At 39.0% G+C, this 27,746-nt stretch overlaps 3 protein-coding genes across 6 annotated transcripts; 1 reads left to right on the forward strand and 2 right to left on the reverse strand.

Annotated features, from left to right (window-relative positions):
• Positions 1–616: 616 nt before the first annotated feature.
• On the reverse strand, positions 617–16,165 carry LOC130202747 (uncharacterized). The gene is made up of 33 exons (XM_056428480.1): positions 16,089–16,165; positions 13,969–14,003; positions 13,756–13,792; positions 13,594–13,653; positions 13,351–13,433; positions 13,208–13,263; positions 13,100–13,121; positions 12,909–12,952; positions 12,757–12,809; positions 11,858–12,566; positions 11,646–11,698; positions 11,300–11,389; positions 10,402–11,110; positions 10,190–10,242; positions 8,940–9,579; positions 8,737–8,789; positions 6,245–8,191; positions 5,921–6,017; positions 5,751–5,809; positions 5,566–5,664; positions 5,361–5,476; positions 4,380–4,470; positions 3,622–3,738; positions 3,441–3,528; positions 3,249–3,311; positions 3,122–3,161; positions 2,932–3,036; positions 2,711–2,811; positions 2,288–2,353; positions 1,928–2,037; positions 1,671–1,792; positions 1,340–1,465; positions 617–790 (listed from the first exon to the last, which is right to left on the reverse strand). The coding sequence occupies exons 2-33, from the start codon at positions 13,995–13,997 to the stop codon at positions 694–696; spliced, it is 6,135 nt and encodes a 2,044-aa protein (XP_056284455.1). The 5' UTR covers positions 13,998–14,003; positions 16,089–16,165; the 3' UTR covers positions 617–693.
• Positions 15,078–18,656, forward strand: knstrn (kinetochore localized astrin (SPAG5) binding protein). 2 transcript variants are annotated; one of them, XM_056428484.1, is made up of 9 exons: positions 15,078–15,118; positions 16,909–16,971; positions 17,089–17,224; positions 17,311–17,340; positions 17,424–17,523; positions 17,648–17,762; positions 17,850–17,911; positions 18,164–18,238; positions 18,331–18,656. In XM_056428484.1, the coding sequence occupies exons 2-9, from the start codon at positions 16,941–16,943 to the stop codon at positions 18,457–18,459; spliced, it is 678 nt and encodes a 225-aa protein (XP_056284459.1). In that variant the 5' UTR covers positions 15,078–15,118; positions 16,909–16,940; the 3' UTR covers positions 18,460–18,656. The 2 variants fall into 2 exon arrangements, with proteins under 2 accessions (XP_056284459.1, XP_056284461.1); XM_056428486.1 differs by lacking the exon at positions 15,078–15,118 and adding an exon at positions 16,493–16,570.
• Positions 17,907–27,511, reverse strand: LOC130202749 (adhesion G protein-coupled receptor G3-like). 3 transcript variants are annotated; one of them, XM_056428482.1, is made up of 16 exons: positions 27,434–27,511; positions 27,139–27,258; positions 26,814–26,858; positions 26,571–26,711; positions 25,825–25,902; positions 25,491–25,638; positions 24,375–24,534; positions 23,280–23,411; positions 23,082–23,192; positions 22,940–22,976; positions 22,518–22,618; positions 22,194–22,294; positions 20,606–20,874; positions 20,414–20,507; positions 20,043–20,332; positions 17,907–19,108 (listed from the first exon to the last, which is right to left on the reverse strand). In XM_056428482.1, the coding sequence occupies exons 1-16, from the start codon at positions 27,486–27,488 to the stop codon at positions 18,924–18,926; spliced, it is 2,067 nt and encodes a 688-aa protein (XP_056284457.1). In that variant the 5' UTR covers positions 27,489–27,511; the 3' UTR covers positions 17,907–18,923. The 3 variants fall into 3 exon arrangements, with proteins under 3 accessions (XP_056284457.1, XP_056284456.1, XP_056284458.1); XM_056428481.1 differs by having other exon boundaries at positions 24,375–24,537; XM_056428483.1 differs by having other exon boundaries at positions 24,375–24,537; positions 27,395–27,469.
• Positions 27,512–27,746: the final 235 nt, after the last annotated feature.

Here is a 27,746-nt window from a genome sequence, read left to right on the forward strand (position 1 = left end):
TCCCGCACTCTTTTAATGAAGTATAGATCCGAAAGATATGCGAAATCATATCGTTTTTAACGTACGGATAACTTGTTAGTATCGATACAACGTGCAACATGACTGCAGTAGATTTAGCGGGCTCCAAACGATGTCGACATCTTAACGCTGATTGGCTGAGACGCGACACGTCCCATCAAAGATGTTTTATTGCGAAGACCACTTCACATTTTCTCCGTGTCTCACTCCAATCTCATAAACGCCGGCCGGCCAGTTGACCACCCCCCCCCCAAAACAAAAACTCTTCGGATCTACACGATTCACGTGGATGACCTATTTTGATTTCAAAACGGTGAATTTCACCGAATGGTGACAAGTTTGCAGGTATGTAGATAGATGACATACAACACTTTCATTGCTTGAATAACCTAAAATAGTCAATGTGTCGTCTACAATGACACGCTTTCTGATCCGAGAACAAGCGGTTCAGGATATTAATGTTAGCGATTGTAAATAATGTTGACGTCTGGAAAAATATTACAAACAAGACCGAGGCTACAAGTGATCTGATGTAATCCGTCAATTTGAACCAAATGCACTAAAATGTTTCGTTTTTTTGCGTGAAAAAGCCAGATAACACATTTTGAAGCTTTAATTATTCAACATCTATACTGTACAAAAGAGTTTGAGAAAGAATTGGAACAAATGCTGGTCTCAACAGAGCAGATTTTCATGAATGCTTTTGATGATCTTGGTCAGGACGTTCTTGGCTGGACTGAACGACGCCACAATTTCCTCAATCTGCTGGATCCTGTGAATAAATGAAAACATTACATATACATCAAACTACATAGCGCCGAGTCAGCGCTGCGCTTACTGAACAGCAGCGCTGATGTAACACTGAAGACTGGAAGCAGCCACACCTCCTGTGCAGTGTGTTTTCTGTTATGTGAAAATTATGATCTAATTCGCCATGAACAACACTGACGGAGGACGTTACCGGTTACAGAAGCAATTTGTTTGTCCGAGAAAGTTTGTAAAAAGTGTTAAGCTAAAGAACACTTTATTTGAAGGCTATACCTACACACCTTTTTAAGCCATTAAAAAAACATAATCAATAAATAAACAGCAATAAATAAGAACAGAACGGGCCATTGGAAACAACGCAATAAAAGAAGGTCACCAAATAGGAAAATATCATATGATAAATGTTTAATAATTGAACAAATAAAACCATAAAATATGTCAAGGAAGAAAGAAAAAAAGACGCGGTTTGGCAGTTACACTCGCGTAGACGGCTGCTTAGATCGACATGAAGGCGTATCCGGAAGTGAAAAACGTCATCTTTGTTTGAACTTACGTTGTGTTGCCAGTCACGCTTTTGAAGCTCTGCACTTGAAGGACACAGAGGCGGTCGACCAAACTGACGGAGAAGATCACTTCAAACTTGGAGAATGTCTTGAGACGGCTGAAGACGATGTGCACTCTGGATAAGACAAAAAGAACGGACATTATAAGGTGTAATGTTACCGTTTTTCAACAATGGATCACAAGTTTAATTACTTTGTATTGTATTTGTATTGCGTTTCATATTTTGAAGCCACTTGTTTTGCTATGTACAGGCTAAATTCATCACAACGTTGCCTGTAAAAAGGCTGCACTAGCTGTGTCTGGTTGGGTAGAGTTCTGACCGAGTGTCCACGCAGCTGATGTGGAGAATATCGAGGCGTAGACCCCCCCACAGCTGCAGCAGGCGCAGCTCCTCTCCCAGCAGACGGCAGCGACTCACCACCAGGCCGACGTCGTGGAGCAGCTACACACAACACAGATTCACATCAACCACGACTGACAAACAACTTGAACACGCCTGACATCAAACATGACGCGCACAACATGCAGCCACACATGTGCCCCTCTTGCAATAGAACAAGTATCCATTCGCGCCTACCATTGGAACATGTCTGCTGGTTGGATACTTCCCCAGCCAGTCACTTTCTCCCTCGATGTACTCGGAGAGCAGTGCGTGAACGAGGCAGGCATGACCCCGGGACTTCTCACCTAGTTAGAGAACAAAATGCACAGCAGTCGGTTTCTTTGCTTTTTTAGACAAATATCCGGTAACAAGAACGTCCTCAAGTGTATCCTCATTATAAAGGCCTCACAGCTAAGCAATGATGCAACAAGCACAACATCCAAAGACACGGAAGACATGAATCAAGATTTGAGTTCATGTGAATCCAAACGCAAGAGTCACCACACATATTCTGACATGACACAACGGTCTGGTTATACGCTTTTCTTTTCTTACCGTCAAATTGAAGTTTGAATGCGAGGTGGAATATTTTCCTCTCAGACTGATCATCAGCATCATTTCCTTCAAATCGAACAACAAAGAAGAATAGTATTATCTATATATATATATAAATACACACACACACCATTTTTTTTTAAAGCATGGCTGTAAATTAAAACACCAATCAAATGACACAAAGTCTGTAAAGATCCTTTCACTCTGCCGGCTAGGACACTGGTGAACTTTGTAAACTTAGTGTGGCTAAAAGGGCGACATGGTTCAAATGTTCAGCCTTTAGAGACATATTTGTGGACGCACATGTTAAATGAAAAATAATAATTCTTGCAGAAACAGTATGAACGCCGTCCAGCATCTATAAGCTGATCTTAATTATCCACTCATTCCCTCTTCAGTGCCCGTCTGTTGAAGACCACTTACCACAGGATTCCTCATAGACCAGCTCCAGGTGCACGGTCTCATGAAGGAACGTGTAGGTGGTGCAGTTGTCCGTCTTCTCTGCAAACTTCCATTCATTCACCCTGAGGTAAGAAATGTACAGAAAGGATTTTGCTTTAGTATCATGGTCTAATATGAAAGTGGTTCGAGATGCACCACCGTGAGTGTTTTGTGAATGAGCTTCTGCGTGTTTTGAAGCTGACCTATGCAGCACGTCCACCTGGCTCTCAAACTTCCTCGTCTCAGCTTTTAGTCTGTTCAGTTTATTTGAATTCTGCTTCTTCTGCGTCTCCAGTTTGGCTATTTGCCTGAGGCAAAAGCAAAGAAAAAGAATGAACATTTAAAGTATTTAAACATAAATTAAAAAAAATTCATTACAAATTCTCAACTCACTGTTCATTATCCGCCAAAGCCTCAGCGACTTTCTGCATTTCTGTAAAAAGAAGTAAAAGAAATTCAACATTCAATTCAAGGTCATCAAAATGAATTAATACAATCATGAAAAGGCATTACAAGTTACCTTCCTGACGGGATTTCAGACTTGGTTTGTCTTCGAAACCCTTTTCTTCAACGGCAGTAAGTTCTAGAGGACGGTAAAAAGAGAGAAAGTGCACTTCATCATCGCAGTCACACCAATACGGCCCCATTTCTTTGGGTCTGAATTATTAACCTTTCATAGAGAGAAGGTGGCACAGTAAACACAGGAGCATACCGGTTTCTAAGTCATGAATACAGTCATCCAAACTTTTTAGCATCTCATCTGCTTCCTCAATCGTTGCTCTCGACCTCTGCTGCGCCTCCTGAAAATGTAAAAAAAATATCCTTTACGTTCCATGTCCTTTAAAATAATCACGATGTTGCGATTCAGTATTTCTGTGTGTGGAGGCTCTTACCAGACTAGCCTGCAAAATATTGGAGAACAACACCTCCTTCATTTCATGGGACTGAACTTTGCTCAACTTTCTGAAGAGGTTATTTCTCTCTTTTAGTTTTGCACCAAACGATTTGAGCTGCGAATTCAGACAAACACAGTGAGGGTCAGGGCAACACAAAATATACACCCAATTGATTCTCTTCCCACTGCTACATCTACACAAACAGCTGAAGAATAAATCACAGTCTTTGAACAGAATTACAATTATTCTCCTTTCCACACTGTTCCTGTGACACTGTAAACATGTCACATGACAGTCATGGAACAAAAAGGAAAAGAACTTGCAATTAACCCTCCTATTACCTTTGGGGTCAATTTGACCCCATTCAATGTTTAACGTCTCTAAAAAATTATTGACATAGTTTTTTTAAAATTCATATTTCATGACTTTCCATAATTTATTGGGGACAACTGGGTAAACATCAAATTCATATGATGATATGTTTTCAATGTCCTGTACAATTTGATCCCAGGCTGTTTTTCACTGTGTAAAACATAAGAAATATCTACTTTTTTATTTATTTAAAGGGCTATGTAGGTAGTCAACACACAAACATAAAGTACCTGACACTTAAACTTGGGAAACAATATTAATTCTAATAATTTTCTCTAGGTTTTATTTGCTAGTGTCAAATTGACCCCAGGGGTAAAAGATGTTAGTACATTTGAAGGTAACAGGAGGGTTAAAAAGAAATACACTTGTTTAACCTTTCATACCTCTTTCTCTGAAAAATTTCTCACTTCTTCCCACAAAGCTCTATTCACAATCTTCAGTGGTTTGTCCAGGTCTCGCATTCGCCACTTCAACCTGGGGAGAACCCAACAAGCCTGTGTTTTAGTTTACCTTCTTACGACAGTATCTTCCTATGGCTCTTCCGATTGTATTCTGCAATTTCGGACACAGTCCAACAAGATGTTCTGCTTTTAACAAATGCCTAGCATGCTAAGCAGCTAACCCCGGTGCGCCCCGTCTTATAATACCCCTCGTTTCTCCGAGAGGCGTGAGTGAGGCACCGTGGTGTCCATTCTGCTCTCAGTACAACGTGAGAGGACGTCGAGCTGCTCAGAGGGTTGGTTGTTTTGATAGAAGTGGCAGAAACAAGGAAATTACTCTAATTGTGGTTTTGCCCGGCAGCTGCTCCAGGAGACGGACCTTCAGCTGGCTGCATGAGACTTCACCGGGGGTCTGATCGAGGGGATTGACCCGACACCTCGCTGGATCAGCCAACTTCCTGTTGCTGAGGTTAGACCCAGCTGGGCAGACCGCGGCGACTCCCGGAGCAGAAGTTTGTGCTGGCTGAACTCAAGTTTACGTTCTGCCACTCTGGATTTGTCAGTGAACAAACTATCCAAAAATGCACGGATTATAGGGAGACGCCACTTGATGATTCAAAGATAGCAGTGGTATTTTGGCCTCAGAAGTTTGGATTATTTCTGTGTGTTTTTGCGCTGGTGTTAGTTTGTAGTTTTATTTTTCAATAACTGATGACTGTGAATTTAGATTGCATCAACCTAACAGAGATGAAAGGCTGAACCCCAGTTTACTGGTAGAAGATGGACAAGTACCACACATTGCACCTTTAAGGGGCCATGCTGACCTAAAATGAGACATGAACAGCCTTCAAGAAAAACCACAAGGTAAACAGCGTACTGTGACGAACAACAACAAATGTGTGACACAAACTCAAGCGTACGTACCCCTCCACCTTTTCTGTGAGGTTTAGGATGTCTGTCTCATACACCATCTGTTTAGGAAGGTAGATGTGTCTGTCCTTCAATAAATCCATTGGTGTGGAATCTGTGTCTGATAAAAGCTGCAAAAGAAGAAAGATTAAGAAAAGGTCATGTTACCACATTTGGCTATTTTTTCATATATTTGTGATATTATTGAAGATTAACCTACTCTGCCAGGAAGGATGCTTTGCCGAGGATTATGGATGACAAAGTCTATGTTGACGAGTTTAAAGAACTCCGACACTGTAATGTTGCCATCACCGAGTTTCTGTAACCAAAACATTGAGAGCAATAAATAACTGTATAAAACAGGATATTTCCAAGATTTATTCATAACATATGTCAACACTATACCCTCTGTAAATCATTGGTGTAGTCTTCAAGCTGGGATTCAAACAGGCTTTGTTTGAAAGCTGAAAAAAACAACATCAATCAACTGAAAATCTAGGGAAGCACAATTATGTCCACAAAACCTCATCAAATATGAATTTTAATGATACTCAAGTGAATCTATAACAACTTACTTGATTCAAATGAAGCTTCACATCTGACGCTGCCTGTGTGAATGCTGTTGGAGTAATCTGTGCTCTGTGTAGTCTGTAGAGCCTCCGCAGCATGAGACTGAAAATAGAAAACAAATGAAGAACCTCCATTACAAAAAAAGTGTAATATAATATACTGGACATTTTTGAATCAAAGTCAATATGCAAGTGAGGTGGGGTTAGTTCTGGTCAGTTTTTCCCACAAAAATATGATAAATATACCATTATAAATAGGCATTAAAAAAAAAAGGTAAACAAAGGCATTATCTATTATTTGAGAATTTACAATCCTCTAATTTGACCTACCGTCTCAGCGTCAGTGGGCGCCTCAGTAGATGTTTTCATACTCTTTTCATCCTCCATGTTGTTTTCATCAACTGGCAAAGATCTCCTCTTCCCATGGACAGAACTAGGAGACTCCTCTGTAAATACAGTGTCCTCTAACAGCTCATCCACGTGGAACCCTTTTCCAGCGGCTCTCTGAGGACTCATGTCCAGCGTTTCTGACACATCTTCGTAGCTTCCAAGCTCTTCGTTATAGATATTGCTCAGATCATCGTCAAAGCTGCTCAGTTTATTCGCAACATTGACAGTAGCTGTCCTTGTATGTTCTCCCACAGAATTCTGCTTCTTCGGATCTTTGCCTCTTTGAGGGAGTTTTGCCTTGAAGCTTCCCACTGAGAGTCTCGACATAAGTTGTTTAGTCTTCAGGTTGAAAGGAGTTGGAAAGGTAGTAGCAGTACAGGGCAGTTCTCCTTGCATAAGACTTTGATCGTGTGTTTTTTCTTCCATGTTCACCAAACCCATTTCAAGTTCAGGCTCCGGTACCGGTGGGCATTCGATTTCATCTTTTGAGTCATCGTCCATGTCGTGTCGCAGGCGAGGCAGAGGTGCTGTGCAGGCCTCCATGGCGACAGGAGCGGTATTAATGATGTGGCTCAAACGTCTTACTTTTGATTGGAGATCGGCCAAACTAATTCGCCGAGACTTCCGTGAAGGCGCTGCTTCAACATCATGTTTGACGGCACCGGGTGAATTCTCCATCTCCTCAGATAAAGTACAAGTTTGATTTGTTGGTTCGCACCCGGTGATAGTTTCCTTTGAGTGAAGAGAATCAGGAAGGTTGGATGATGCCAGTGCTTCACTGCTTAACTGGGAAGTGACCTCGGTTTTTGTTAAATGGTCTGAATTGGGGCTCAAGTCCTGTGTGGAAGAGGGGCATTGAGGTGGCTCATCCGTTTGTCCCAAAATGCAGCATGTCTGAGTTTCATTCATTGCCATGCTTACATCGTGCTCTGGATCTTCCATCATGGTTTTATGTATTGGCTTCTTCACAGCAGAGTAAACTAAAGCTGGAGCTTGCTTTTCAGTATCCACATCGGGCTTCTGTGTTTTCACTTGGTGCGGGAAGCCATTTGTGTCTTCAGTTTTTTGAGGGGACAGTGCAGTAAGAGCCGCTGCTCTGGTGATCACAGGGTTAGCCACGGGGCCACTTGTCTCATTTAGGGGGGGTTTAAATCCTTGGTCCAAAGCATCTGCTGATAAAGATCGGTCTCTCCGCTGAAGATGGGTCTTCTCCGCTGAGAGAGGAAGATTCATGTTTTCATGGCTGGATAAAATGTCCGAATCTTGGCGCTCTGATGCAGACTTGTGGTCGAACTGTACAGTGAGGTTCTCGGTCTCGTCCATAGCTGCATCTGTTCCAGTGAACCTCACCGTTGTCTCTCCACAAGCAGGTAAAGTCCCCACATTTTGGGGAGACTGCAGTTGAAAATATATGTCTGCCGTGTGACTTCTTGTCGCATCAATACAGGCGTCGTCAGCAGAGAACCTCACTGTTCTCTCTCCATAAGCAGGTAAAAAGTCCACATTTTGGGGAGACTGCGGTTGTAAATCTATGTCTATGTTGACTGTGTGACTTCTTGTCATCTCAATACAGGCGTCGTCAGCTGAGAACCTCACTGTTCTCTCTCCATAAGCGGATAAAAAGTCCACATTTTGGGGAGACTGCGGTGGTAAATCTGTGTCTATGTTGACCGTGTGACTTCTTGTCATCTCAATACAGGCGTCGTCAGCAGAGAACCTCACTGTTTTCTCTCCACAAGCAGGTAAAAAGTCCACATTTTGGGGAGACTGCGGTGGTAAATCTGTGTCTATGTTGACCGTGTGACTTCTTGTCACCTCGATACAGGCGTCATCAGCTGAGAACCTCACTGTTTTCTCTCTGCAGTCGTCTTCATTATCAAAATTGACCTGAAGGAGACAATCGGGGAAAATGTATCACACTTTTCTTGGAAAGCAGGTTAACATTATCATTTCAGAATTTAAACATTTGACCATTTCAAAGCCACGATTTCTAAAAAGGTCAGCAACCCCTTTCTAAAGCAAAGAAACCTGTACAATCGCTGTGGTTTTCTATAACTAAACTAATGTGTTTATGAGTGAGATGTGAATTATCACCGCTTAGGGTTATGCTTGGAAACTCCTAGGTTTGTATGTTTTCCATGTTCAGAGAAATACAGTGTTTAAAGAGACGGTTTTTAAAGCCAACATATCAACAATTTAGAAATGTGTTAAAGCAGACATTAAACAATGTTTACATATCCAGCAGATATGGAGAAATATTTGAGTTTGACACTATGACATTAACATTACATTTAATTCATCAAGTGTTAAAATAAACTGATTACTGGAGCTTTAATGATAGTTTAGAGATGCAGTGTGAAATCAAGCATGCAGTATAGTGATTCATTCAGGAAATAAACGTGTGATCAAATTAAGAAAAGGTTTATGCTCACCTGATGTTTTTGCACCTTTTTCTTTAAAAAAGCAGTCAATGATGTATCCATAGCTTAATGTGGAGAGGGGAAATAATAAAGAAACAATTCAAACAAAGAAAAACAGCTTTCTAAACACAGTTCCAATTTAAAAAAATTAAACAAAGTTGAAGCTCTTGTCTGTAGCCTTGTCAAACTAATTGGAGTGTTAAGTGTTTCCATACCTTTGAGGGTAGATGATCCCAGTGATGCATTGTGCTGCCGTCGTGAAGTAATCTCTTGTTTCTTCAGACTTTCTTTGGGTTTCATGTCTTTTGTGGAGAAAGCAAACGGGAAAGGCTCATCTGAGCCAGTGAGTCCTGTAATGCGACCTGTCTGAGCTTCAGTCAAATCCATGTTGGCATCATTATCAGGACAGATTGTACTTTCATTAAAAGATTCTCCAGAAACCCTGGTTGTAATTAGTGACGGATTTTCTTTTCCAACAGTACTTTTCAGCTGCGACAGGGAGCCGTTAGTGTCAACGGTTTCCCGAGAAGACGCCGCAGTCGAAGGAACCATTTGTGCAATCGCAGGACGGCCACTGGGGGCACCGGGTGTAGAGAAACTTGAAAGGAAGTTTTTAAATCCAAGATTCAAACTGTTAGCTGACAGGCCAGGCGTACCAAGAGTGTCACGTTTTCTCTCCTCTAGAGATGAAGCATAGTCCATTTTTCCACGAGTGACAAAAGCGTCCACGTCTTGGTCTGAAGGAGCAAATAAACCGATGTTCACCGTGTGACTCTGGGTCATATCCACCATCTCATCACCTGCAGTGAACATTATTGTTTTCTCTCTGCATTCGTCTGCTGTATCAAGATTGTCCTGAAAGAGAAAAGACATGGGAGAACATTAACTACAGGTATACACAATTAAAGACATAAAATGTGCGCAATTGGCAATGGTACATTCCACGATGCAAAAAATGAAAGGGAAGAATATTTGTATAAAATCAACATCAGATTAAAAAGCAGTAAGAAGATTTTAGAAATAAGGCAAAGAGGAGTTTACTCATTTATATATATATATATATTTTTCTTCTTTTTCTCAGTGTTCAATCTTAACCCTTGTGTTGCCTTAGGGTCATTTTGACCCGAATCAATATTACACCCTCCCCCCGCCTTAGGATTAATTTGACCCCATTCAATGTTTAATGTCGGTGTTCTTTCGGTAGTCAACAAACAAACATAAAGTGCCTCACACTTAAACTTGGAAAACAATATTAATTCTAATAATTGTCTGGAGGTTTTAATTGCTGGCGTCAAATTGAACCCAAAGGGTAAAATATGTTAGTAAATATAAAGGTAACAGGAGGGTGAAACATTGAATCGGGTCAAAATGACCCAAAGGCGGGGGGAGGGTGTAATATTGATTCGGGTCAAAATGACCCTAAGGCAACACAAGGGTTAAGTAAAGTTTTTTTTTTTTAACTCACCTTGTGTCTTTGATTAAAATCCTTTAGAGATGGATTCTTCAAGAATGGCATATCTGAATTTGGAAATTGAAATAAGATGCGAATAAAAAATGTTTAATTAGTCGTATGAAATAATATCAGCCTTCCAAAAAGACACAAGATGTACTGTATTAAGTCAAAGCAAATACAATATTGGTGTTAATCAGATTTTTTCTTGAAAGGAAATAAAATACCTTGAGGGTTTAATGATGCCTGTGGTTTACTGATCTGCTGCGGTGTGGTCTTCTCTTTGGTCTGTGACACTCTGCTGTCAAGCCGGGAGTACATTTCTTGTGTGGGGAAAAGACACTGAAAGGGATCATCGTCATCACTGCATCCCAGAATACGACCTGTCTGAGCTTCAGTCATATCCATTCTTGAATCATCTTCAGGACAGAGTGCATTTCCATAAGATAATTCGTCAATCTTCCTGGATGTACCGAGTGACTTCTCCATCACAGCTGGAACAGAAGTTGGAGCCTGGTTTTCTTTGCCCACATCAGCCCTTTGTGTTTTAAGCTGGGCCACGGAGACATTTGTTCTTTCAGTCGATGCAGCGGGCGTCATCGTGGCGATCACAGGATTAACGCTGGGTTCACTCGGTTTATAGAGACCTGCCAGAAAGTTTTCAAATCCGGGATCCAAAGTAAGTGCTGATGACGATACGTTGCTCTTCTCTACTCTTAGATCCATATTTCTGCTATTGGGCAGTGATACTGAGCCAATGTTCCCATTACGACTTCGGGTGATATCCATGGTGGTCAAAGAGTCAAACTTTTGGAGGGAAATGTCGGCATCATCTGCAATGTTTATAGTGCGACTGTGGGTCATGTCCATGGATGCATCATTTGTAGAAAACATCACAGTTTTCTCCCCAAAGTCATGCCCAGTATCAAAGTTGGCCTGGTGAAGATAAGTGGCTTTAGTCAGTGAATGGTCACTAAATATCAAGTTCTACATGAAAACGTCTCATAAACATGATAATGAAGCATTGTATTAAAATAACCATAACAAAGCAATTTAACCACGAGTGGCTGTGACAGTGGAATAAAATTCAACTCGGACAAAAACAGCAAATAAACCGATGTTTACCATGTGACTCTGGGTCATATCCACCATCTCATCACCTGCAGTGAACATTATTGTTTTCTCTCTGCATTCGTCTGCTGTATCAAGATTGTCCTGAAAGAGAAAAGACATGGGAGAACATTAACTACAGGTATACATAATTAAAGACATAGAATGTGCGCATTACACGATGCAAAAAATGAAAGGAAAGAATATTTGTATAAAACTAACATCAGATTAAAAAGCAGTAAGAAGATTTTAGAAATAAGGCAAAGAGGAGTTTACTCATTTATATATATATATATTTTTTTTTTCTCCTTCTTTTTCTTAGTGTTCAATCTTAAGTAAAGGTTGTTGTTTTTAAACTCACCTTGTGTCTTTGATTAAAATCCTTTAGAGATGGATTCTTCAAGAATGGCATATCTGAATTTGGGAATTGAAATAAGATGCGAATAAAAAAATGTAAATTAGTCGTGTGAAATAATATCAGCCTTCCAAAAAGACACAAGATGTACTGTATTAAGTCAAAGCAAATACAACATTGGTGTTAATCAGATTTTTTCTTGAAATAAAATAAAATACCTTGAGGGTTTAATGATGCCTGTGGTTTACTGATCTGCTGCGGTGTGGTCTTCTCTTTGGTCTGTGACACTCTGCTGTCAAGCCGGGAGTACATTTCTTGTGTGGGGAAAAGACACTGAAAGGGATCATCGTCATCACTGCATCCCAGAATACGACCTGTCTGAGCTTCAGTCATATCCATTCTTGAATCATCTTCAGGACAGAGTGCATTTCCATAAGATAATTCGTCAATCTTCCTGGATGTACCGAGTGACTTCTCCATCACAGCTGGAACAGAAGTTGGAGCCTGGTTTTCTTTGCCCACATCAGCCCTTTGTGTTTTAAGCTGGGCCACGGAGACGTTTGTTCTTTCAGTCGATGCAGCGGGCGTCATCGTGGCGATCACAGGATTAACGCTGGGTTCACTCGGTTTATAGAGACTTGCCAGAAAGTTTTCAAATCCGGGATCCAAAGTAAGTGCTGATGACGATACATTGCTCTTCTCTACTCTTAGATCCATATTTCTGCTATTGGGCAGTGATACTGAGCCAATGTTCCCATTACGACTTCGGGTGATATCCATGGTGGTCAAAGAGTCAAACTTTTGGAGGGAAATGTCGGCATCATCTGCAATGTTTATAGTGCGACTGTGGGTCATGTCCATGGATGCATCATTTGGAGAAAACATCACAGTTTTCTCCCCAAAGTCATGCCCAGTGTCAAAGTTGGCCTGATGAAGATAAGTGGCTTTAGTCAGCGAATGGTCACTAAATATCAAGTTCTACATGAAAACGTCTCATAAACATGATAATGAAGCATTGTATTAATATAACCATAACAAAGCAATTTAACCACGAGTGGCTGTGACAGTGAAATAAAATTCAACTCGGACAAAAACAGCAAATTGACTTCAAGCTCACCGTTTCCTTTTGTTGAGAGGCATGTAGAGGAGCATTCAACAGGGTTTCCATTCCTTAATTTGAGAGACTTGAGTTTAGTAAGCGTCATCTTACACTGTAACAAATAATGTGAGTAATATATGTTTGAGTTTTAAAAAAATGTATATCCCTACCCATAATTTGTTGAATCCCATCTTCAGTGATCTCCACCTGGACCCTTATGAAAGTGAACACACAATACTATTGTTGTTAGGACAGAACATTTGGTTTGGGGTGACTTGAAGTCAAAGATTAGCATATCAAAGCATTGCTAAGGAGGTCAAAATCTTAATATGGGGAGCTTGAAAAGATCAAGACACCTTACCCATTCTGTGTGGCTGTCACTGCTGTTGAATAACAAAGGACACATATTACAAGGATGCTCCAAAAGCTAATAATAAATAAAATACTTCGAGCTACGAACATTACATACTTGTTGTTATTAACCCTTGTAAAGGACTTTGGGCAGGAGAGGCACTTTTGACATCCCTGTAAAGATAAAATACAGATTAGGTTAAAATGTGAAGTGTCTTTGCGGTAAATTTGAGCCTGACTTTTTTCCTCTTGGTGTCTCACTTTGAGAAAAAAAGAACGTCGTTGGCCTCGGCAAAACTGACTCTTCTTGAAATCCTCTTTTCCACTGGTTTGGCACACTCCACCTTTGTAAAAATAAAAAACATACAAAGTAAAATATAAAACCATAAGCAAACTTTTCATCCTTGTTGGGCTGAGAATTGACACGAAAATATATTACGAGTGGAGCTTATCTTTCATTACAAGAAAAATCCCCAAATCCCACAAATCTAGCAATTCAGTTACCACATGTTCCTGTTGCTGGGGCTCAGGAAATCGGACGGATCTCCTTGGTGCTTTTAAAATCTAAAAATCAGAAATGGCAAAGGTTATGATTCAGGCGTATGAATATTTGTTTATACAAGAAATGTAAATATACGTTATCCATAAACGATGTGTTGCACTGACCGAAGAAATGCGTCGCTTAGAGAATCCACTGCCTTCACTGAAACAGCACATGAAACACAGGATTCAGATACGGTGGGTGGTCGTTCTTATATGAAATGTGAATACAGACTCATATCAAAAATCAATGTTAATGCATTTGTAGTCTGTTGCTTTGAGATTCAGGCACAAAGCACACATATGTGCTTTCTCCTCACAATAGAAATGTTTACTCACTCATTCGTGGCAGGATCCAGAGGCTCCATTCTCAACTGTGAACAAATGACAACATGAGCTTGATACAGCAAACCAGATTATGCAGTACATGATAACATTATATTATATTACAACATTACGTGCTGATAAGACACATGGCCTTTTCAGTGACATAGGGAAACATGTACATGGCCCTTCTTTATCTTTAGCAAAAGGATTAATTTAACCTGTTAACCCCCACCCGTTTTTTTAGGTTTCTGCTCAAAATGACATACCCAAACTAAAAAGGGTGTAGCTCTGCAACCACACAAGCTATTTGAATAATGTTGGTGTTATAATAAAGGGAACACAATGAGCTTTTGTTCAGATGTGTAAATATTAGCATATATGTTACTGGTTAAGAGTAAATAAAGATGAATCTTCTATTTTCATAGAAGTTTCAGGTTCGATTAGAAAAAAAAGCACTTTCAGGATGAATATATCCTGGATGGATGCACAGCAAAGGCCTAAAATCACCCAGATAATAATACAACTTGTGAACAGACTCTCTGCAAAGTTTGACTCAGAAAAATTAAAGCAGAACAATAGTTGGAGACTTTTTAGTAAAGAGAATTTAGGCGAGGTCTCTAAAATTTGCATTTGGGCACATTGAAGCACCATCTGTGCCATTTGACTTTTCTCATGTACCAAACCATTTATTTCACTTTCACTTTTACTTGTGGTGATCAATACAAGCAAATACATCATTATGTGGCTTTAAAACAGTAAATCAAAGATAAAAAAACGATCAAACAAAGTGGTGCTGTGCGCGTGCGTGCTGTGCGTAAAGCAGGTTTTTGGATCTGTCACAGCGCAGCTGTTGCGCGCAGATATCTCCGCCGGGGAAGGGCGGATTTTAAAGAACGACACGTCATTGGAATACTTAGAGCCAATAGAATCGATTGGTACCAAGAAAGACAAGATTGACAGCACTGTGAGCCAATAGGAGACAGAAAGGCGTCGCCATATTTGAAATGTGAAATCCGATTTGCTGAAATTGAACTTCCTGACAGCTGATTATGACGCTTCCCCAAAAGTCCGCCTGGTTTTAAAGGGACATACACACACACTAAAGCCATGCCGGCTGGAATGCAGGGGAGAGAAACGTTTTTTCTTCTTCTCAAGAACAAAAGTATGTTGAATTTGCTGAATGTAAAGCTATGAAGCGATTAATATTTCTGTGTTCTTTGGCTTATATCTCCGTGATACTTTGGTGTAGAAGGATTCTGTAAAGATATTTAGAATCTGTGTTAAGTCCTCTTGCTTTTGAACATCTCTTCTTTTATGATTGCACAAAGCTACATGTCGCTAGCTACGGAAACGTTCTGAGTGGGCCGACACCTGACAAAATTATGATTATGATATTTGTATTTTTATTTCAGTTGGTGTTTGAGTTGTGTTTAAATGGCTCACTGATACTTGTAGCCCCAGTTGTCTTCTTTAATTGATGTACAACATCAATATATTTGCTCATGTTTATTATAATATTATAGACAGTTTAGAACAAAACATCAAATCTGCCCCACAGGTGGGGCAATGGGGCTTAAGTGGCAACCAAATATATCATGTTTGGTGGATAAGTATACCTGGTGCGTTGTGTCTGGTTGAAGAAGTAAAGATTTACTAGCTAAGAGGTGGGTGAACAATTGACGTTATGGCATAACATTAAATACACACGTTATTCAACAGCAGTTAACGTTAAATGCTTTATTTATTTGCAAAATAATTGATTAATTATCCGAAGAACTAACGTTACAGTAATACGTGATGTGCAACGCTAGCAGGAAGTGAATTCCCCCTTTTAAATCCAACAATATTATGTTTGTTTATTGTGATTGAAATTCCGCGTAATAGCAAATGCGTGACGTCAGGTGGACATGAATTTCCTCACTACACAATCAAACTAAAACAACTTTCGCCAAAATACATATCTAATGTGTTCAAATTTCTCGTCATTCATTACAAAAACAGAGAGTTACTACAGGATTAAATGTTAGTACTGAGCTCGTGAGCAAGCAAACATTGTACCTTCGTGTTGGTCTGCCATTATCAACATGAACAGGAAAAACAACTGAAACCAAAAGAAACAATACAGCGCATACCTTGCAGTTGTTTAGAGCTATTTCCTCGGCTTTACGACGGATAGTGTTGTGCTATTACTTCTTAACTAACGTGAAAGAGCGTTCATGGCGGTTATATGAAGCTGGGTCGATGTGCGAACCTGTGAAATGAAGCTAACGGCAACGAGTATCGATGCTAACGTCTTCAGTTTTGAATTTAGCCGCCTCCACGCATGCGCAGTGGACTATGTTATTATTTTGTTGTCTTTCGCTGCTTATTTCGGTTAGTGCAGGAATGTTAATTAAACAACAATAACATAATGATAAACATAACGCTTAGCTATAATTAATCTAGAAATAAAAATCCTCCAAAGACAGGGAATAAAGAAAAGTCGTTTTTGCCACACCGGAAATAACGGAATCAAACCGGATATGACCGCAGATGGCGCGACGTTTTTAAATTATTGAGGCGCGTTTTGTTAAAATGACTGTTGACAAGCCAGAAACCTAATGCATCCTTAACGGTAGGCGTTGATGTTGTGTCTTACATGTTAGTATGTTTAAGTTGTGTCGAACTTTTAACGAGCACCTAAGCTAACTAGACCTAAGCTAGACCTTTTTTTAAAGTCATTTACCTAATTTCGAATTTGGAAACTCGCACCAAACTCGATCCATTCAAAGATAGACGGATTGTATGTTTCGCCTAATAGTGACTGTATAGGTCCTATCATTCTCCGATGAGGTTGTTGAAGCTTTAGAGTACGGACTAGCAACACGTGTTAAAACATTTTTGTTCAACTGCTGGTTCAGTCAAATCTTCCAGTGGTTGAAGATACTTTAATCAGATTGTTTCTTCGTACAGGTGCCTTTTCCATAGCTTGCATTGCACAACAGATGAAGAAAATGTCGTCCAGAATTCCAAGAAGTAAGCTGAATTTTCTGTTTTTGCACTGTATTGATAAATATATTGACGAATATTTAAATTGTTATTGTAGTTTAATATAAAACTAAGCCGATGTCTAAACAAACTTATGTTTTTCAGGTCTGCAGTTACCTGCAGAAATTAAGAAAGCCGGTTATAAAGTTGAATCCAAAGAGACAGCAGCTGTATCTGCAACAGCACATGCTGGACAGAAGTCAGATGGTATCCTCAAACCTCAAAAAGAAAACGTGCCCAAGTAAAACATGTGCAAATCAACACTACACTGTGTGGTTGCTTCACATCGATTCAGTTCATTCATTTTGTATTTCTTTTGTCTTGCAGGAAAGCTGTTGCTCCCAAAGTAAACAAAGGGTAAGTCTTGCCTCATGTTGTATATCCTGAACATGCAGTGAGCACCGGCATAAATATTTACAATGTTATATTGCACCTGTTAGGATCTCCACCAGGTATGGGCAACAGGCAGATCTTAAGGGGCAAAATCAGCATCTGATGGCTACTAATGAGGAGCTGCAGAAAAACCTCACAGAGACGCAGGTGCAAGAAACGGTTTTAATTAAGTACTTGTATGATTAAAACAAAACTAAATGTATGTATTTTATACATGTCATTTGACTGTTTGCTGCAATTGACCAGCATTTGTTTTCTTGTTACTTTGCAGCAAAGAGTAGCTACGTTGGAGCTGCAGGTCAGTGAACTTAAAACGGAGGCTGGAGAGGTTCAGAAAAACCTGAAGGACTGTCACATGCTCTTAGTCGCAGCTAATATAGACCCAGGTAAATATGCATTATTTTAAAAATGTGTTTTTCTTTGCGTTATTGCTGTCGCTGCTTGATGGAAAACAATGTAATATCTATTCCCAGTTTTAGGAGAACGAGTTGGAGAAGCTGCACAACAAAAAGAAGATAAATGGAAAGGGGTTATGGTATGTATATTTTATTTCAGTTTACTGGATGTTATAAGTAGTCATGTTTTGTTTTATAACACTCACACAGAACTACAAACATGCACTTGACTTGTTGTATAGCACACAATTAAAGTGAGAAATTATATAACCCGATTAAAAAATAATTCACATTTCTACTATTCTTGTATCCTACACATAAGGGGTAACAGCCTTTTGGCTATCATAGGCAATGCCATCTATTAAACACAACTTTCATTGTCTCTATTTCAGAGTGTCTTCACAGACCTGCTGAATGAATTAAAAGTGTTTGGAGACACTGCGTCACAGCAACATGTCTGCTTAGAGGTGAGTTAAACTTACACTTTGCCCTTTGTTGTAAACTATTTAAATGATGATCGCAGTGTATTTTAAATTATCCTCATTTTACACTTTCATAGGAAATCCAAACAACGATGACAGGACTCTCAAAAGCGAGGGAACATATGATGCAAGAAAGAGAGAACTTCTCCCTGCAGGTGGTTGAAATGGAAAATGCTCTCAAGGAAGCAGAAGCTCTCTTGCTGTAAAAGTTATAATGTCCCAATTACAAATTAGTTAAAGTATTGATCCTTATTGTATGTTTTAATGTTTGTGTGATTGAAACTTAATAAAATATTCTTTATCTAATTCTTATCAAATTTTCATATTTAAAACGGTCAAATGATGCTTCAGAAACATTATTTGTACTTTTCTACGAATAAATAAAGACATTTTATCAGTTGCAGTTTAGTCTTGAACATGTCATTTTAATAATCATGTTTTTCTATTGTAAATCTGTTTACTCGTTTTATAATGAACTCCATGAAACGCAGCCTTTTCAGATCCTCAATGAATGAAAATTTGCAAACCAAATTCTGCTCCTAAGAAACTAAACAATGTAATATTAAAGTAACTTCCCTATGCACTAGTGACTAGTGTATGTCAGAGCTGACTTACAATGTTATTATTTAACCAGTACACTTCTTAATACTACTCGCTGACTGCAAGCTGATCAGCGCCCCACTTTAATCCCACGTATGTCTTGTCGGAGTTTGAAGTTGACGTAGGTGTTCTCGCTGCTGTGCAGGCTGCTTTGCAGGCTGCTTTGAACAGTGCTGATGCTGGCTGCGCTTCCATTACCACTGGTTGGCTCTCTCGAGTTACTGGTTTTACAGTAGTAGATGAACAGGAAGAAACCTGCCAGGCAAAGAAAAAGATGGTCACTAATATGGACAAGTTGAGCCTTATGGAACGTATTTTTAGTTTAATTTACACTCATTGCTCATGTAGGTGGGTTTTTACTTTCGGTCGTCCAATCTTAACCCTTGTGTTGCCTTAGGGTCATTTTGACCCGAATCAATATTACACCCTCCCCCCGCCTTTGGGTCATTTTGACCCGATTCAATGTTTCACCCTCTTGTTACCTTTATATTTACTAACATATTTTACCCTTTGGGTTCAATTTGACGCCAGCAATTAAAACCTCCAGAAAATTATTAGAATTAATGTTGTTTTCCAAGTTTAAGTGTGAGGCACTTTATGTTTGTTTGTTGACTACCGAAAGAACACCGACATTATTCATTGAATGGGGTCAAATTAATCCTAAGGCGGGGGGAGGGTGTAATATTGATTTGGGTCAAAATGACCCTAAGGCAACACAAGGGTTAAACAGATTTACTTTTCTTATAATACAACAATGTTGAAATAACCACTTAAACACAGTAACTGCGGTTAGCTTTCATCAAGCAATGAAATAGTTTTTGTGTGTGCATTGAACAACTATTGTGGAGCAACATTATCGTTCAAGCGTCTGCTTCTGGAAGTGATGCTAATGAGAGCTGGAAGAGACCAACACGGTTACGTTGCAGGCTATAAAGTAGTGCTTTGAGAACTGCAGATGCGGCAGATAATTGACAATACAAGCAACACATTCCCATGCATTCATTTTGTTACGTTCCTCGACTAAAGCCATATATATATAAATAGATATTACAGCAGTTTTATCTAGCGAGTTAAGTAATAAAAAAACACCTATATGAGCAGTGAATATAAAAAAAAAAAGATTTAATTATATTATTTTAACTGCAACAGAGCAATACATTGAAAGCGTATTAATATCACAGTTGATCACCTTGGAAAGAATTCAAGACCGTGAAAATGTAGTAGGAGGGAATCCGGAGGATACCGGAGGCGAAGAAGGCGAAACCCCAAGTTATACCCATCATGCAACACAGTCCCATGATGATTGAGATGCCTCGTATATTGGTGTTTATTTCTGCGCTACTTTTTCCACTTCCCACTCTCTGGAGACAAAAGAGCCAGGACACTACGATGATGAAGGTAGTGAAGGTGAAGAGGAAGACCAACGCATAGTAACCTATGTTGACAATGTAGTGCACGTCATTGTCCGTTATCCAGCATCTGGGAACAGAGAGACGTGTCGGTGACGGAGAGGAAGCGTATGAATAAATGTATCATTCTGTATATTATCCACGCACTCACATGGTCACATTGTGTTCAGTGTCACTCGTGGCAATCACTTGTTTGCCATATTTTCCTGAGGAGAACAGGACCATCCCAACGACACCCGGTAGCACTGCAAATGGACAAAGAGGATTTCCCAAGTAACCACTGACTTGCAGATGTCATGTCTCTGTTCAGATAAAACAACAGAAAATACTGACGTGTCCTCACCCCAACTGGGAATGGAGACTTTGAGGATGTAATGACGGATTACAATGTGGCCCCCCTGGTAGAGATTGAGGCAGAGGTGGAAGGCCTGCACAGCAAACCAAGTGAAGGTGGTCAACATGAAGTAGTGCATGAAAGCCGCCTCAATCATACAACCCAAAGAGTTGCCCAGTTTTGCCACAAAGTTGTTGATCAGGAAAGTGAGGTTGAGCAGGAACATGGCCGACACCAGGTGGATGAGAATTATTGTGGCTGTAGTGGCCTTGGTCCTCCTGTAAGAGAGACACATGTTGCGAATAGACAAGTCATTGTATTTTATGATTACCACATCTGGTGAAGGCGTTAAAGATGCAATGAGGAACCTTTAATTGTGTGTTAATTTTGGCGACCCCTGTGGACAAAAGCAGAATTGTTTCCAAGTTGAGATTGTTGTTCTGACCAGACAAGAGATTTAAAGGAGCCTCTTTGACAAATAGTATTTATTTTATGACACTTTAACAAAGCAAACGATAAATGGATGAATCAATAATCAAAAAAGAGCAGATTAAATCAATAGAGAAAGATAAATAATATAGAAACATGATTCTTCCCCCACCTCTGTAAATGTATCATTACCATTTATCACTATCTCTTATAAATAATATTTAATCACTAATTGCATTATTCTGTGCATATTTATTCATCTCTAAACAGTGTTTAAATATAAAGGTAAGTTCAATAGTGGCCTGAAAATATTCATGTGATCATGCAAAGTGAGGAAAGGCACAGATGGGTTGTTAGTTTATTTTCATACGGTATTCATGTGGTACGTAACACCGTTGTTTCCAGAGCAGTCCAACAATGGAGCTACTATTCAACCGTCTCATTTTCCTACTGCAAACACTGGACATTGTGTTCTGCTGTTCTGAAAGGAGATTTATTTACATACACTTTTACGAAAGCAGCTGGCGGTGGGACCATAAAGCTATCTTTTGTTTACTTGTAAAAGCACATTGGTGTCAATTATATCTGAATTAAAGATAAACTGATTCATTGGTTGGCTGATTCATTTTTCCTATGAATGGCTTTAAAAAAATCAGAACTATGTCAAAATCAATCCTGTATCTTAAAGTATGACCTTTTAAATACTAATAATGATGATGACACTGCAGACAGAGGGCATATCTACCGAAGCAAACTAAGACAATGTGTCACAACATGTTGAATAAAAGTTATTTTAAGTTCAAATTACAGTCTGTAAAGCATCATATTGAGAAAGATTAACCTGAATACTCGGATCTCTCCATGATGGAAGTATATTTTAACAAACCTTGATGATAAATGTTTCTCATTCTGCAGTTAGAAACGCACAAGTAGTTGTTATTACTGAAGCCAAGTCCAGTATTTTTAGACTTATTTTATTCATGAGTAGATACATTATTTAGTCATTTACATGGAGACGTTTTGGAAAAACATTAAGCTCGTGAAAATCTGACCTTGTCCACCCTCTGTTGAAATATAGGTCACACTTTGTTTGTCATAATTTCCTGATAATTTCTTAGAAATAAAACTATTTAATCTGAAACTTATTATGGAGACATGTTATAATTACCTCAGAAGGAAGTGCATGAAGAGGACTACGCTGAGGAAGAACATGGACACAACACAGCCAATTTGGGTGATGATGGTGAGGGAGTTCACGTGAGAAGAAGACTGGAAAGAGAAAAAAGTAAACAGTATATCACATTATCACATCATGGACTGGCATTAATGAGGATGGTTCATGATGGATAATAGAGGGGGGAAATGAAAAAGGAAATAGCTACAGAGTGCAATCAAGAATGTCACAGAGAGGAATGTCCATGAATGTGTATTCCACTGGGAAAGTACGAAGCTTAGAACGTCATAAGAAGATAAGAAAAGTCGTAAAACGTACCAATAAGATAGCGAAAAAGGTCAAATGAGAACACTCGCATGTAATGGTGTCATTATTTATTTTGGTCTGACATCCGTCCTTAGTCCAGAGTGGTCGGCTTCCTAAAAGACAAGCAGACAACGCAGAGCTGAAGCCGGAGAGTTCATGAGTCCATTGAGTGAGAAACAACAAGTAAGCATCGACGCTACCATATGAAAAGGAGATTACATGAAAATACTGGAATATCAAAGCCAGATGTGAATATCAGAATGTGTGAGAAAAACAATAAATTAGACATTAACACTGTATCCGTTCTTTTCAAGTGTCCCAGTACAGTGAGCCATGACAGTGAGCCAGCAAGCACAATACAAGGACTATACAACTGAAGCTAAGTAGAATACAGCAGTCATTAAGTGTATTATTTACACAGCGGTGATCTTTACCTTCACCATTCCATGAACCACAAGATGGAATTTTTCCCTGAAAAAAACAACAACAAAAAATCCACAGGACTGCATTATAATGTGCTATACAGTATATATAAATATTTATATAAATTTATTTATTTACAGTTTTTCTACTTACATATGTATTGCCCTTGTAATTGATGTGTATTTTGTCTGTCAGATCAGCGACAGTGATTCCCATTTCAACTGCGAAAACCTCATTGCCTAAAAGAGTGCTGTTCTCCTCATCCTGAAAAAAATATATATATCTAATAAAATAGCAACATGATTACATTTCCTGTATCACTAAAGGTGACATTTTGATATTGTTTCTTACCGAAATCAGATTGTTGAACCGTAAAACGGATACAAATGGCAGCATATGCTGACACACGGCTTTGTTAAACGCTTCTTTGGGCATTGTGACAGATCGTGAGTATTGAGTCAGAGTAGCTTTGTCTTCTATCATCTGAGGGGAAGAACACACGTGTGTCAACATGTTGTAGTGCTGTTTTAAAGATTTAAGATTAATGAAACTATTTACTTGAAGCCAATCGAATTATAATCCAGGAAATTACTTCGTTTTCCTGCTGCGATTCATTTGTTTTGATCCCTTACATGACATTACATGTCATTTAGCAGACGCTTTAATTCAAAGTGACTTACAATAAGTGCATTAGACTATGAGTACAAACTCAGAACAACAAAAATGAAGAAAGTAAGCTTTCTTCAAGAAATCCAAACTACAAAAATACCATAAGTAAGGGCCACTGAAGTGTCACTGAAGTGCTAATCTGTTTTTATTCAAGGTATAGTCGGATCAGACAGTAAAGACTAGCAATATAGTAGCCCCATTACAGCAAATACAATAGTGCTCTAGCAGATAACTTATTTAAAGATCCTTTCACCTCAATCTCAAGAGAGCAAGTAAGAAGAAAGTACGGGATGGCATGTCCTCAAAGTTCAGATGGATTATTTCATGACTGAATTGGTACATTAGTAAAGGAGAGTGTCCATTATCAGGGATTAATGTCTGACAGTTGTGGCCTCCACAAAAAAAAAGTGTTACAAATAAATGTAGCAAGCGCAGTAATTTAGAACGGTTTATAACATACACTTAAACTGGAATTAACTGGTAGGCGTCCATTATCAGGGATTAATAGACAACCTGCAGCCAATCAGAATCAAGTATTCACACAGAAATTGGAATACGTCAACGAGGACGCAAGCAGCGGCCTCCTGGGTAAAAGTCCTTTGTTTGTTTCCATCCTCACATCCGACCTGCCCTTCGTTCTCTTCCTCACTCTTTATACCAAGTGAGTTGACGCTAAGTTAGTGAGAACTGGTTATCCAATTCATACTGAAGTCTGTACTGAGAATATTACCACATATCACATGCATATGGATGTCAAATTAAAAAAAATACACCCACATATATCTTGTTCCTTTTAGCCACAATAGCAAATGAGACCTCCATGACATCTTGGGGGTCTGTTTGTTTCATTAAGATACCAAATACACCTTCTCCCAAAGTCATTGAAACCGAAGAAGAGTTGATGGATCTGGCAAGTTCGGCCATTTTGTTCATGACTCTACTGTTGACAGAAGGAAGAATATTCAATATATGGACCATTCTGAATTTCATATACATTTTTACATATATTACAGTGTTGTAAACATATCATAAACATAAACATAAATATCCAACACATTGTTTCCCTCTCTGTTTATTAGTTTATATAAAACTAACCAAAATCCACCTAATTGCAACTTTAAATGTTAAAAATGAAGAAGTCCTCCAGAAAGAGGAATGTAAAGCTGTGTGGTATTACACGGAACGTCCTGCTGTAACTATTTCTGGCAGCAGCGACTTCCTGGAGTCTTGTTGACACGGAGAAAATTGTCATTTTTGCATTTATATTTGCAAACAAACAAACAAACAAGCACGATACAACATGTTGATTGATCTTAGCATTAGTGGCTTTGGAAAGGAGATGTTCCTCTGCAAGGTGAAGAGAACGTCGTTGATCCGACAACAGAGGCCCTTCATATTGGTCATGGTGGCGTTAGCTGCTGTTAGGAGTGCTCAGAGACAGAGCCTGAATATGTGAATTCGAACACATCATGAGTCAAAACTATAGCAACTTAATAAGTAGCAGCCCATAAGACTCATGAATGAACAGTTAAAAATAGAACAATGTGACTTCATGACTTGTTCTCTTAAAGCACTCATTCACTTTGTGACTTTCTTTCAAATAAAATAGCACAATTAGTTAGTTTCTTTCAACGCTCTATCTATTATCAACGCATTATCAGAAGTTCAAATTTTTTTTACTATGAATGCGTTGCCTGTCGATTTAATGGAGCTCCTAATTTGTTTGGCGGATGCTGCTCCGGACTTTTCCAGCGGTGCTCCACAGTGAGAGAAGAACGAGTCGAGTTGTTTCCGCTCTCACAACCTGTGCTCGAGCTTCAGGGTGGCAATAATCTTCTCATCAAACTCTCAGGCAAGAAAGCAAATCAAAGCAAGTTTTCCAAAATGTCTTACTTAGCTTTGGCGGCGTCGATGACTTCTCCGTGTTCAGTTGGAAACATATTTTTCAAATCAATTTGGTTCTCCGGCAATTTCCCTGCATTACAGTTATGACATGATCGGCGCTCCATGTTGATGATGTACTTCTCTTCGACCTGAGGGACTGAAAAGAAGGGACATCGGTTTGATCTCGAGCATTAGAATCTGTAAAGTGAGACGTCCGGTTGGTGAGACGTCCAGTTGGTGTCTTTAAATCCAGCATTGCGAGCGTGCTGTGCACGATAGAGCACAACAAGGCAAGACATGAAGAAATAGTTACACAATCATTGTTTCTCTTAAAGGAACTCACACATTTTGTTGCAGAGGTTTCCATTGTAACGTTGTTGTTGACATTCAGCTCTTTGCAGACATGTATGCATGCACGGCCCTACAAAGAGAAACACTGTCAGCATCTTCACAGACACAGTCACAGCACGTACACGGATAAAACATATTCAACAATCTCTTTGAAATATGTATTTTGAGTTTATTAGATGTGTAGCTACTAGTAGCTGCATAGTTTCAGCTACTAGGGATGGTTAAAAGAAGAAGAAGAAAAAAAAGCTTCCAAATTGAATTAAAGACTTAATTATATAAGACTTGTTTCATTATTCCGGTTTGTACATTGCGTGTAAACGTAATAATACCTGCATAAGCACTGTTTTATTATTGGGTTTTTACATTGCGTGTAAACCTAATAATACCTGCATAAGCACTGTTTTATTATTGGGTTATTACATTGCGTGTAAATGTAATAATACCTGCATAAGCACTGTTTTATTTTTGTTTTTTTTCCAGACTGACTTGCAAAAGAAAGTTGTTTACCTTTGAGAGGGTAATTCATGGGACAGGTTGAAAATGATATCCCAGATAATTCGATATTGACAAAAAAAAATCATCAACTTAGAACGGTTGTTTTAAAGGGCCACACATATGTCATACTTTCCTCTCTATATGCCCTGTGTACTGATTAATAAATACAGTAAAGGTGAATAGAATGCCATTTAATGTTGCTCACAACATCGGAGAATGGAAAACAGCTGTTTGTAATGTCACCTTTGAGGGTAAATGATGTTAAGTCACACTTCCCTTCCAGGACACACAGACACCCGTCCACTGTGATGTAATCCTCTGAGACGAGTAGTACACGAGAACCATTATGCTCCTTCATTTGAGGAAATATCTTTCCAAACATCTCTGTAGATTAAAATCAGAAACACAGTTCGATCATTATTTTTGTTGAAAGGCAACGGAAAAAGAAATTCAATATTCTTTGTGTAATAACTTGGTTGTACTCACTTGGTGCCTCCATGTTGTTCTCCAGAAATAGGATGCAACTCTGGTCTGCAGAGAAGGGAAGAATGCCGTCTTTTTATGTTACGTAGTAAGAGTAACAAAGTGAGGGCCAGAAGGCTCGGTCTACTGTCTGTATAATTCAACAACAGCTCAGTCTTCCATCTACATGTGGTCAGATGGACCAGATGATTAACATATAGTAATGTTATTGTGCTGTATTTCATCATTTAAAAATTATAAATAGCTGTGACGATGCACCTTTCATCCCAGACTTAGTTCCAAATCAACAGATAATGCAATTAAAAGGTTTATTTTAGTTTTAACTCACTCCGATCCAAATGTTCATCTCCAGTGATGAAGCCACTGAAGTTATCAGCAATAATAAAATGTTGTTTCTTCATCAAACAATCTTGGAGTCGTTTTCCTTCAGTCTCATTTTGTCCACTGGCTAAAATGCCATAATCAAAATGAGATAACAAGTTAAAGAAAACATGAACTATTCTTCACACACTATGTTTACACAATATATAATACATCTTTAAAAGAAGTCATTATTTATGAGAATAATACGATATGATACGTACACTACGAGACATTATTATTTGGAGATTTTGGTTACTTACAAACAGGATAACTCCACAGAAGGCCCACAAACAGAACCCAAGTGGTCCAGCTCATGTTGTTTTAATGATCTACTCCCTGCTTCAGAAGATGAATAACAGGTATAATTACAAAGTACCTTTTTCCACACAGATTATCAGCTAAAAGGATATTACCTTTCTGTGGTTGAAGTGGTGTCAACGCACTGGGGAGCAACCCTGGAAACAGAAACAACTGAACCTTTTGGACACTGAATATGTTGTCTCGCTGACTTTGCATAATTGCCTGCTGAAGAATTTTGTTTTGCAAATAGACAGCTCCAGGAAATGTAGAACA

Source organism: Pseudoliparis swirei, chromosome 12 (genome assembly GCF_029220125.1).
Source record: "Pseudoliparis swirei isolate HS2019 ecotype Mariana Trench chromosome 12, NWPU_hadal_v1, whole genome shotgun sequence".
Classification (NCBI taxonomy): domain Eukaryota; kingdom Metazoa; phylum Chordata; class Actinopteri; order Perciformes; family Liparidae; genus Pseudoliparis; species Pseudoliparis swirei.